The sequence below is a fragment of the Scomber japonicus genome, chromosome 10 (assembly GCF_027409825.1).
Source record: "Scomber japonicus isolate fScoJap1 chromosome 10, fScoJap1.pri, whole genome shotgun sequence".
Lineage (NCBI taxonomy): Eukaryota > Metazoa > Chordata > Actinopteri > Scombriformes > Scombridae > Scomber > Scomber japonicus.
Genome location: NC_070587.1, coordinates 8,665,913 through 8,677,898, shown reverse-complemented (window position 1 = coordinate 8,677,898; position 11,986 = coordinate 8,665,913). Strand labels below are relative to the sequence as shown.

At 40.2% G+C, this 11,986-nt stretch overlaps 2 protein-coding genes across 2 annotated transcripts; both read left to right on the top strand.

Moving 5' to 3' along the window:
• Window positions 1–722: 722 nt before the first annotated feature.
• Window positions 723–1,696, top strand: nppcl (natriuretic peptide C-like). Its single transcript, XM_053326521.1, has 2 exons — window positions 723–1,119; window positions 1,400–1,696. The coding sequence occupies exons 1-2, from the start codon at window positions 1,021–1,023 to the stop codon at window positions 1,694–1,696; spliced, it is 396 nt and encodes a 131-aa protein (XP_053182496.1). The 5' UTR covers window positions 723–1,020.
• Window positions 1,697–6,969: 5,273 nt separating this feature from the next.
• gapdh (glyceraldehyde-3-phosphate dehydrogenase) lies at window positions 6,970–11,741 on the top strand. The gene is made up of 12 exons (XM_053326468.1): window positions 6,970–7,050; window positions 7,549–7,594; window positions 8,832–8,931; window positions 9,145–9,251; window positions 9,383–9,473; window positions 9,586–9,701; window positions 9,827–9,908; window positions 10,077–10,228; window positions 10,352–10,430; window positions 10,979–11,062; window positions 11,149–11,246; window positions 11,347–11,741. Exons 2-12 carry the CDS (start codon window positions 7,572–7,574, stop codon window positions 11,414–11,416), a joined length of 1,002 nt encoding a protein of 333 aa, XP_053182443.1. The 5' UTR covers window positions 6,970–7,050; window positions 7,549–7,571; the 3' UTR covers window positions 11,417–11,741.
• Window positions 11,742–11,986: the final 245 nt, after the last annotated feature.

The window sequence follows — 11,986 nt, the reverse complement described above, 5'->3', positions numbered from 1 at the left end:
GGTATGACGTCACTCCAAAGAAAAGAAGAAGAAGAAGAGGAGGAAGAGAGAGAAAGGAAGGGTGGGGGGGTCGTCTCTGGCTCTACAAAACCTCTGCAGCATCCCAGCTGATGCCCCAATCAATTCAGCTTCTGCCAAGAGGACAGACGCAAGAGGAAAATTCAGCCTTTCAATTCCATCACAGAGCAAGAGCGAAGTAGGAGGAGCCAGGCGAGTGAGATAGTGATGCTCTCAGCAGGTGCCAACAAGTGAGAGGTAGTTGAGAAAGAGGGAGATGGAGAGGAGTCTGTGAGAGCTGAAGACACCCAGAGCTTCACCAAGAAAAATAAATAACAGGTGAGCACTCATTATCATCATTATCTTCTAAAAGGTAAGAATTTCATGTTTTTGAATGTATACTCTGGTTTTATAGTTTGTTGTTACAATTAAAAGCTTCGGAGGGAATAAAAGGAAACTGTAAATATCTATAAAAGCTACAAGTGGAAAAGCAAGTATGAATTTTGTAGAAAATGTATTTCCAGTTTAGATTTGGTGCAATTGCAAAGAAAAAAATAATTTGTATCCATGACAGCACTTTTTGCATATTGACTTTTCACTGAGAGAGGTGAGCACTTCAAAATGTTGCCAAGGATAGAAGTTAATATTTTATACATCTTATTTGTCAGACAAAAAGCATTGCATACAATAAGCTTAAAATTAAAGATCAATCCATATCGGCACATTTTTATTCCTTCTTTATTTCGAGGTCTCCCTATAATTGCTATTTTACTCAGCAGAATTTAAACTTTAAAATATTTAAAGATTATCAGTATATCATTTTGAGGAAAAGAGAAAGTGTCTTCAAAGACTGCCGTTCCTTCAAAAACAAGCTACAATTAGTTTCTGTCTTAAATTCATTATAGTTTTTGTATCTGTAATTTTAATTTCTCCTTTATATTTTCTTCTTAAATGTGAATCTTGGTGGCCAGTTTGTTTCCAGTCCTCCTGCTCAAGTCATTCCTGCTCCTCATCTCTGCTGCCATGCTGTGTCATGTGCTGCTTTGTGCCACTCTGCTCCTCCTGACTCCCCTGGAGATCACGGAGGCTCGTGCTCTGCACCCTTCTCCGGATGCTGTGCAGGTATGAGAGGGAGACGTGACGGAGGTGGGGGGAGGGGAGGGGAGGGGAGCCGGTGGGTGGGTAGGTGGTTGAGTAAGTGGGCTGGGGATAAATGGGAAGAAAGAAAAGGAGTGGACTGAGGAGAATTCAGAGTGGATGAAGGATACAAGAGAATAGTCCAGAAGGAGGGAGGGTGAACAGGAAAGAATAAGAGACAGTAATGAAATGTATCACTGATTGAATTATTCTCCTTCGTACACTCCCGGACAATTAAATTTCATCTTTTTTTTCCCTATTGTAGTTTATGGAGCAGTTTCTAGAGCGCTATAATGACCTTTTGACCCTGGACGACCTGGAAAACCTGTTGAACAGCCAACCAGAGGAGCAATCCACCTTGTCGTCTGGGGTCAAAGCTGCCGAGTACCCCAAATGGGCTGATGTACAAACACAGCCTGAGACCCCTTGGCTTCGTCTGCTGAAGGGGGCCCTGGCCAATCAGAAGCGAGCAGAGCCGGACCGCTCACGGAGGGGATGGAACCGGGGATGCTTTGGCCTGAAACTGGATCGGATCGGGTCCATGAGCGGACTGGGCTGTTAGTGGAGGAGAGAAAATAAAGACTAATGACATCCTTCTTAGATTATAAGGGAAAAACTGCAGGGGTGTTTTTACATGTGTGTAGACTACATGTAGTATGGTGTAGACTTGCAGTATTGCTAATGTGGCTTCATCCAGCGTAGATCAGATGCTTCACACACTATTGTGGCTGTTTAACGGAGCAGCTGTGTTTATTCCATGTGTATTAAACTGAGTATTAGAACATGTGAGCTATGTTTACATCAGACGATCATCTTTGATCTTTGTTGGGCTTGTTTTTTAAGTAAATTGGCACTTTATGTATTTCCAGCTTCCGTCTGCGTACAGTAATGTAAAAGTGTTTAGAAAAATGTTGTGGCCGGGGATTGGTGGTGACATCAGGTGTAGTGGATGTGGATATCCAAACATGATGGCACCTGTCACACCTGCTTTTTTTTTTTTTTTAATGTTTACTTATGATTTGCATGAATAAATTGATTTGACATTTGTCGTGTTCTGGTTTTTGCTCTCTGATATGTAGGATTGTTTGATCAATCAGCCATTTCTATTCCTCGTGTACATCCCAGTTTGTTCTGTTGACACACGTCATCTCAATTTGTCCCTCAAAGAGGAGCTTCAGATTCTCCTGACAGATATTTTGACGCTAAATGAATCTGTCTGTGGCTGTTGTTGTGGCTATATATATATATATATCTATATATATATATATATATCAAGTTTAATTCAGTGTGGCATCATTCTCAAATATGGACAGTCAATCCCAATAATAGTATGGCTGTCACACGCTGATCAACAGCATTACAGACAAGATCCCGGAGCAAATATCTCAAAGCATTGTACGGTGAAATGAGGGGAGGGAGGGGGGGGGGGGGTCATCTTGTCATGCTTGTCAAGTAATTTAACATTCTGCTCTCTATTTATATTTATATTTATATTTTTTACATAAATATGATGCAATTGTAAATATTTCATTCACAGTATTGGTGAATATTCTGTCTTGCAAACCTTCAGGCTAACAGATCAATGTGGAAGAAAGAGTGTAACCAAGGCTCTTTCTGTATGAATCTGTCAGCTGACTAATGAAACAGCAACAGTGGCTGTGAGGTCATTGTGGGAGGTACTGTGATACATAAACCTTAGACTTTTGGGAAGGCGTACAATCTGTTTTCAGTCAAATGAGCAAAAATGTGTAGTTTTGTTAAATCATACATAAAATCACTTATGCTAGTAACATATTTGATCTGTGTATTATTTAGTTTTCTATTTGCTTCTTGTTTCCACAGTTGGATGTTTGAGCTTCACTGTGCAGAATGATGTATGTGCAGAGTTTGACACTAGAAGGCTGTTTTAACTTTCATCGGCTGAAAGTGGTAAGTGTCTAGACTTTGTGACATCACAACTAGTTTTGAGCCCATGTGGTCCAGCGTTCAACTAACACGTGGTGTGGAAACTTGAAACCTTCAGTGCAGAGCAGAGACGTCTTGCATGCAGTAGCTTAAAGTTTCATTTCATTTGCAGAAGTAGATCTACCTGATCACAGACTGATTTATCGATTCATTATGCTCTGTTTCCATCTTCAGTCTGATATCGCCTCCTCTATAACTGATTTCTGTGGGGGACGGGGATTTGATACGATCACTAAAAATTCAGGGTGGTGGTGACTTACTGCAAGTTGGGTGGTGTTTGGTTTTGGCTTTTCCGTCTTCAACATGGCTGCTGGGTCACAAACTTTCTTTTATAACCTAGTAACCAAAGTATGTTTCTGAAAAAAATCATGGCAAGAAATAGGCAATGCAGATCGTGATTCTGCATTTACTCCTCCTTGCACACAGCTTGATCACACTTTGACGGTGTTATATAGTCCCAACCATGGTGCAGATAAGGACCACACGCCTTTTCAACGGGCATGATGCCAGACCAGCAGGATCAATCAACTTGACCCGGTGGATTGGGCGGATAAAGGTCTGGAGGCGCAGATGCCATATTAAGGATATTATTAAGATACCCTAAAATAAGTCGCACCAGTGTAGCCTATAAGTCGCAATTTATTTTGGGAGATGTCATTCTGGTTTTAAAAAAAAACAACTTCTATTAAAGGCTGGTCTATTTGAATGCACCAGTAGTTTTAATTAATTTATAAACACATAATACTCCAAAACTGTCTCAATTTAATTTGAAACACAAATCAAAACACACAGATTACACCTGAAGCAGTGTGTCGGGTTAATGGTCAATGGTCCGGTAAAAATGTGTTTAACTGAACAGGACCGGTACTCAGACCATGTCCGGATTAGGCTGAGTTTCAATTAACGCTTTTAAAATAATACAGTGTCTTTCCATATTTGATGAGTCCCAAAAACTCTTCATCAGACCTGTCGCTGTGCGCAAATCGACTACTGCACCTGAGTCACGCTTTTGCACATCGCGCTTCAATATGAGTTTGGTCTGTAAACACTGAAACATCACAGCAACCAGTGTCCGGAAACACTTCTGATCAACACACATTCATTTCCAGTTCCACATACAGCAATAACAGCTCATCAATAGTTATCGTTTTTAGTGTGGACGGCCCTTTACGTACCTACTATGGTTATATGAAGATCCAACCTCTCTCTGTATGTTACTGTGTTCAGGACACACTGTAAGACGCACCTCATTTTTAAATGAAAAAAAAAAATGTGTTAAAGGTGCCTCTTATACACTTTACGGTAATTGAACCTTTTTGTTGGAAAACCCCTACTAGATACACTAATATTCAAAGTTAACTATCTTATTTACATAATATCTGGAGGAGATCTTAAATATTAAAAAGACTTTGTTTTTGTTTTTGTTTTGTTTTTGTTTTATTTTTACAACAACACTAGATGGCAGTCTGAGTCCATACTTTGTTTATTTGTTGCTGACCACATAAAGCTGCCTGATGGACTTTGCACTGGACTTTGATTCAGGATACAAGTTGAGTAAATCTGCCTTTTACTCAGGAACATTTATTGTGCACAGAATGGCAGATAGTATCCATTCATGTTGTTGTTACTGCATTTTGCAATGAAGTAACTAGAACAAAGCCTACGTTAAAGTACATCATACAAATTACAGACAGATTACATGTTGCTGTGATTTTATGTGTTAGTTGGTTTATTAAACACAGATCTATTGGCTGACATTTCCCAGTATCAGTTTCACTGAACTAAAATAACGATTAGCTTGCAATTAATACTTTATTCCATAACTGGTTTGCTCTTTACATTGAGCAGCATGTGGTTGCTGTAATAGAGGAAGAACATGTGATCTGTATGAGACAGCATTTACAGTACTGAGAGTATAAAGTGCCCTCAGTGTTGACTAGCCAGCCAGCATCTAATCTTAGCCTGACCTTTACTTCCCCTCTTTGACCTTAAGCTGCAAAGCAGAGGCCAAGACTGGCATGCATGTACTTGGGGTTGTGGTAGTTCAGCTATGCCAAGACCATTGGACTGCAGCCATTATACAACACCAGCACTGTCCAGTTTTGGTGCAGAGCAGCATGTCTGCTAGCCTGCCACACAATATGTTCAATGACATGATCTGCTATGGTGGAAAATACAAGTTACTGAATGTCATCTTTGGTCCAATTAGCTGTATAATGTACTGCATGTTCATTGTCTGCAGATACCACGCCATGGGTAAGGTTTCAATTCAGTCTCAAACTGCCTGCTGGTGAGGCCTAATATTAAAGCCTGGGAGGTAGTTTCAACTCAACTTGAGAGACCTGGTTTAAACGTTTTATATTATTTCCTGGACCAATTTGTGGTGACTACTGTAATGGCAACACAAAGGATTCAAAGCAAACATAGAAACAAATCTGTCATGTCTCAGCCTTGTAGTAGTAGTAATATGTTTATTGGGACCATGTACAGTGTTAAACATAAATGGTCCAATGTGATGTACTGTGCTAGTTAGCTTATAGCTAATTTTATCTGCTGTCCTTACAGTAGGTAAATACTAAAACATATAACAGTACAAATCATAAAAACACACAGGACTCATACAAAATACAAAGCTACACACATCAGCTCAAAACATACCATGTAGAGTCTGTGGTTACAGAGCTGAGAAGCTTTTAGCAGACTTTTAAATTTGGTTATAAGTATACTGATGAAGCTGCATCTCCTCATGTCATCAGGTAGGACTCTCTACTGAGTTGTGGCTTTCACAGAGAGTGCTGACTGCACAAATATAGTGTGATGCAATGATCTTATAGAGGATGTTCTGGAGAATCTAATTGAACTTACTGAATGAGTATACACATAGTCACATAGTGGTGGAGGGCCAAACTATTTAAAATGTTATAAACCACGAACACATTTTAAAATAATCTAAAATTCACAAAGCTCAGTAAATTGTATTTCTCCAGTATCTTACCATAAAGGAAATGCATTGGCTTTTTGTCCAGTTTTTTTTATTTTGTTTTTTGTCAACATCCATGTGCAATGAAGAAAAGAGAAGATAGTTCATTTGACAGCAGCATGACACATTGTCAACACTTTGAATGCAGCAATTTTATTCAGACAAAGGAGCCTGTCTTTTTTTTAAACTAATTTAGTTTTGTGGAGTTAGTCATTTCTAAATAACCTGACAAAGCTGCAATTCAACTGAGCAAATGTACTCAAACAGAAGCCTCGTCTGCACATGCGTAATGATCATTAGGCCATGTGGGGTATCTAAGGGTCACTGTTTGACTTTTGAGGTGATGCAGAGGCAGAGAGAAAGAAGAGTAGCAACAGTGTAGTTGAAAGTGAAGGGTCATGGTCTTTGAAAATTAAATGTCACAGTCACGAAGGCAGAGATTTGATCTCTCGTGTGCTCCATCTATATCTCCATGAGTCTGTATGTACTGAGAAGGTCAGCAAGGGAGCCCTCTCTTTTTTCAGTCCAAATCTGAGAACTTTTAATGTCTAATCTAAATCTAGACCTCTTAAAGAAGAGGAAGTTGGAAACGTGACATGTTTGATGGTCCTTTAATGAAATAATAACAAAAAAAATGTAAAATATAAACAAAATCAAACTCAATCAGAATGGGAAACACACATTATAATAGGCAAGAAGTTTCTGGGGCCTTTAACTCACATGAACTTACAGTGCAGTGAAAATGCAGTGAAAGTGCAGTGTGTGTGTGTGTGTGTGTGTGTGTGTGTGTGTGTGTGTGCGTGTGTGCAAGTTGATGACCTTGACATTCAGAAGGGGGCGGAGCGAGAAGTAGTGACCATTAAGGGGGCGTGGCTTTCAGCTCTGGTCAGTGATAAATACACACTGCCTAACGTTGTTCTTTCCACTCACACCCAGAGTCGCAAGACAGACAGACAGACGTCTCACAAACGGTAAATACCTTTATTGATGAAATCATTTCAGTCAGAGAGGGTCAGAAACCTGCAGAGACTTTGCAACAGGTTGCATGACTGAATAACTAGATCAAGATCACCTGGGAGCTTTTTGCATGGGCAATGAATCAGCCTAGTTTTTAAGTAAATTTGGTGTAATAATTTTGCTGTATTGATCTGCTTTAAATGTAAATCTTGCTACTTATGAAGATGTTAAAATGTTTAAAGTTTAAATGGAAGTGTGCTCTTGTGACATTAGACCAAAGAGAAAGCATCAGACTGCAGATATACATTGTAATTGACTTGGACTGTGGTCACAGATAGCTTATCAGTTGAATACTCTTGCATGTTCATTTGAACTCTTTTGTCAAGCTTATCTCTGCTACAACCAGTCATTAAGTGCAAACTAATACATGGCTCTCATAAATTGAGGTATATCAGTATTTGACAGGCAACTTTATTCTCCTTTTTCTCCCTTCTTTCTCGTGTCATCTTCAGAGGACTAACTCAACTCAGGCAAAATGGTGAAAGTTGGTGTCAATGGGTAAGAACTATTTTCATTCATTCATCTTACAAACTGAACTAAATCATTATCAGCACAACTGTAGCAGTACCACACACACTGCAGGACTCACTTAAATGTGGAGTTTTTGCACCCTCATCTCACACAACCACACATGCACACAGGGAACTTCTATCATGATGGCTGCCTTGCTTCAGTATCAAAATGCACAGTCTGTGCCTCTTAAAGCTAAACATATTTTAGGTTGAGCATGTTGAGGTTGTAAGACTGCTTAAAAGAATAATTCACGAGACTATTTTGGCTCAAGCAGTCCTCTCCTTCTCATGGTAGATACATAGTAACTGTTTAGCTGAGTCTTCTTTGAGTTATGAGGAGTGTACAGTATCAAGCTTGTGCTCTGACTAGCAGACTGCCTCTGGTTAATCAGTAGTGCTGCTCAAGAGGGGAAAACATGTTCTGTAATGGAGAAAACATACACAGATGCACTCACACATAGCTGTGGACAGTCATCTGGCTCATGTTTTTTATGATCTTTGAGCTTTGGCCCTCAGTAGATAACAATGTGGGCCTCAGCAAGAGGTTCATTCAAGGAGTTGTTTTTTCTGCTGTCTGTGACAAGTGGAAGAGGACATGCATAATTTGAACAAAAGAACATTATTGAACACTTATATTCTGAGGTTGGCTTCTATCTATTTGTTTTATGGATCAGTCCATCATCTCTTCCAATATATATCTCTCCACCCCTCCTCCTCCTCCCCAATGTATGAGGACAGAGTGTATCTGAGCCAGGATTTTGGACTCACAGTTAAATAGTAACTCAGCCACTGATCAAACAGTGCTCTGCCGTCACCAGGATTACCACACTGGAGGTTCTTTTCGACTTTAGCCCCTATAGAGGAGGGCGTGAGAGCAGCGCAGCTATAAGCTCTACCACACACACCTCCTTCTGCCCCTCCTACTGAACTCTGCCCTTTCTCTTGCAGAGGTTTGAAGTCTCCTGGGGAGTAATGTATCTTAAATCAGAAAAAGGAGAAAAATCTAGAGCAGTAAAGTGAAAGAAGAACTGTTAAACTGAATGCAAAATATCCACACAATCCACATTTCCAGGCTTATTATTTCCTTCAAATGACAATGTACAGACTCATTTGTATGTAATTCTGACTGTGATCATGTCGTGCAGTGACTTTGGCCAGAGTTGCATGGCATCACACTACCATCTAAAGGCCAGACTATGAAACAACACTGTCTTCTTTTACAGATTCGGTCGCATCGGGCGTCTGGTGACCCGTGCTGCTTTCCACGGCAAGAAGGTGGAGATTGTGGCCATCAATGACCCATTCATCGACCTGGAATACATGGTGAGTTAGCTGGATTAACTTGTTTAAGACTGAGTATATAATGCATCAGCTAAAAGCAGGAAAACAGTACTTTAAGATGTTTTAGGGACATGACTTATAATTCTGAAATCTGAGGAGAGAGGAGAATCATTCCGAAATATCATGAATTTAAAGTTATTATTAATTTTTGCAGTCAGAAACTTGCTTTAAGAATTTTCCATTTTATCTCTTTAGGTCTACATGTTCAAGTATGACTCCACTCACGGTCGCTTCCACGGTGAGGTCAAGGTTGAGGGTGACAAGCTGGTCATCGATGGACACAAGATCTCTGTGTTCCACGAGTGAGTTCGCTAAGCATCTTTTATTAACTAATCAAGCTATTTTATGTAGTAAGCCTTTCAACAATAACAATTTCACTAAGATGCACTGAGAAAGCATCCAATCTGATTCCTTCGCTCTCTCTCTTCTGCAGGAGAGACCCCACCCACATCAAATGGGGTGATGCTGGTGCCCAGTACGTGGTTGAGTCCACTGGTGTCTTCACCACCATTGAGAAGGCCTCTGTAAGTATTCAATCCTTCCAAGTCCCAAAATATAAAATGGTCATAATGCATCTATGTGATCTGCAGTTGGCAAAAAAGGCAGATTTAATGTGATTTCAACACCTCATTGCAGGCTCATCTGAAGGGCGGTGCCAAGAGAGTCATCATCTCTGCCCCCAGCGCTGACGCTCCCATGTTCGTCATGGGTGTCAACCACGAGAAGTACGAGAACTCCCTCAAGGTTGTCAGGTAAGAATCGGGTATTTCAATCAGTGTCTTCAACTGTAATGTGTGAAAGACAAACACATTTTGAGACAGTACCTTCATTTTAAAGATCCTCAGAAAACTAATGGTATTTCTTTGCTTCTCCATAGCAATGCTTCCTGCACAACCAACTGCCTGGCTCCCCTGGCCAAGGTCATCAACGACAACTTCCACATCATTGAGGGTCTGATGGTAAGGATTAACATGCTCCATCAGGGAACAATCAGGCATAGAGATGCTGAGCAGCCCCTAAGGCCAAATTTAAAAGCAGCCAAAAACATTCGAGAGGGCTAAGCTATGTTTAATCATCCTTCCTCTATTAATCTCCGCTCCCTTCCTCTCTCTGTATTTGTCCATCAGAGCACTGTTCATGCCATCACTGCCACCCAGAAGACCGTGGACGGTCCCTCTGGCAAGCTGTGGAGGGATGGCCGTGGTGCCAGCCAGAACATCATCCCCGCTTCCACTGGTGCTGCCAAGGCTGTCGGCAAGGTTATCCCCGAGCTGAACGGGTCAGTGCCAAAGTCACATTACTTTATTGGACTATGATATGTTCTTACATGAACATTACATGACTTGCATTAAATCCAGTGAATTTAGTTTGACCTAATATACTTTATGTTTATATTTCATAGCAAACTGACTGGCATGGCCTTCCGTGTCCCCACCCCCAATGTGTCCGTGGTTGACCTGACCGTCCGCCTGGAGAAACCCGTGAGTAAAACATAAAAAAATCCTAAAATTATACATCTGGTAACATTCCACATATTTCCTAATGTCAACAAATCCCTTGAAAAGGCCAAAACAAACTGCTGCCAGCAATTAACTGGCAGCAGCTGATGAGCAACTTCCTGTAAAAATAGATTAGAAGTGTTAATAGTTACAGAAGCATCACAGTGCAACACAGTGAAACACAGTAACTTAACTAATAGAATCAGAGTAGGGTTACTGTAAATTGGAAAAACAATAACTTGTTGATACTGTATTTAAAAATACAGTAGGAAAATTGTAACTTTGATGACCTTTTTGATGATACTTTTAGAGGCTTTTGAGTTTTGCCTTTTCATTGGATGTGTAGACAGTTAAGAAAAATACAGAATTACTAGACACATAACCTTTTTAGTAAGACTAAACATTTAGTAAGAGTCTATGTAATAATTATAATGATAATAACGACATTTCACTTCTACTGATACTTTTACTACTTCTGCATTTTCCATTTTTCTGTTACAATACAAACAAACTCTTTTTTTTCTGTACAGGCCAAATACGATGACATCAAGAAGGTCGTGAAGGCCGCCTCTGAGGGACCCATGAAGGGTATTCTTGGATACACAGAGCACCAGGTATGTTCTTAAGTCACTCTTAATTATTAAATGTTTTGGTAGGTCTACATGCCTTTACATTAACTTGGCGTTCTCTCCTCCTGCAGGTCGTGTCCACAGACTTCAACGGCGACACCCACTCCTCCATCTTTGATGCCGGCGCTGGCATTGCCCTCAACGAGCACTTCGTCAAGCTGGTCACATGGTATGCCTTCAAGAATAGATAACACACAGAAAATATATGCAAATGTAACATATCCATGCTCTATTATACTTATTGACTCTTTTTCATTTTTCTTCTTCAGGTACGACAATGAGTTCGGCTACAGCAACCGCGTCTGTGACCTGATGGCCCACATGGCCACCAAGGAGTAAACCAACCAGCCGATTTGGCCGTCACTGCACTAAGCCCACATCACCCACATTCTTCTGATGCCGGAGTTATACATGTGCAATGAGACATTGTATCATCTATAACTCTGATAGTTGACTCCCATCATATGCCTGAGGAAAGATCCCACAAAGAACAAATGAAAAGATTTCAATTGGAGACCAATTACTATTTTTTTATTTGTGAAAAATTCCCTGTTCTGTTCTTGTGTGAGATGGTATGAAGGTGTGAGAGTCTTTCGCTGTCTGTGGTACTGAGGTGCTGCAGTCAGTGGTGGAATAAAGTCCTCTGTTTGTGAGATTCACATAATCCTTTTCTCTCTCTGTTTTCATTGTACACATTTATATTCTATTACAAACTTTATTTCAAAAGATGTATAAATAACAAATGGGAAAAAAGCGGCGGGTCACACAATAATAACAATAGAATTTAACATATTCAACAAACTCTCAGTAAACAAACCAAATAAATACCAAGTCTGAAAAGGAGCAGGATCAACCAAACCAATAACAGCATCTACCACAAGCGTCACAGGCACAACAGGATTTAGCCAA

Excerpts from the sequence above, each read along its gene's own strand:
- gapdh (XM_053326468.1), top strand. The coding sequence starts at position 7,572 with ATGGTGAAAGTTGGTGTCAATGG. Across the intron at positions 8,932-9,144 it reads TCATCGACCTGGAATACATG|GTCTACATGTTCAAGTATGA; the intron begins GTGAGTTAGCTG and ends TTATCTCTTTAG. Across the intron at positions 11,247-11,346 it reads TTCGTCAAGCTGGTCACATG|GTACGACAATGAGTTCGGCT; the intron begins GTATGCCTTCAA and ends TTTCTTCTTCAG.
- nppcl (XM_053326521.1), top strand. The coding sequence starts at position 1,021 with ATGCTGTGTCATGTGCTGCTTTGTGCCACTCTGCTCCTCCTGACTCCC. Across the intron at positions 1,120-1,399 it reads CTTCTCCGGATGCTGTGCAG|TTTATGGAGCAGTTTCTAGA; the intron begins GTATGAGAGGGA and ends TCCCTATTGTAG.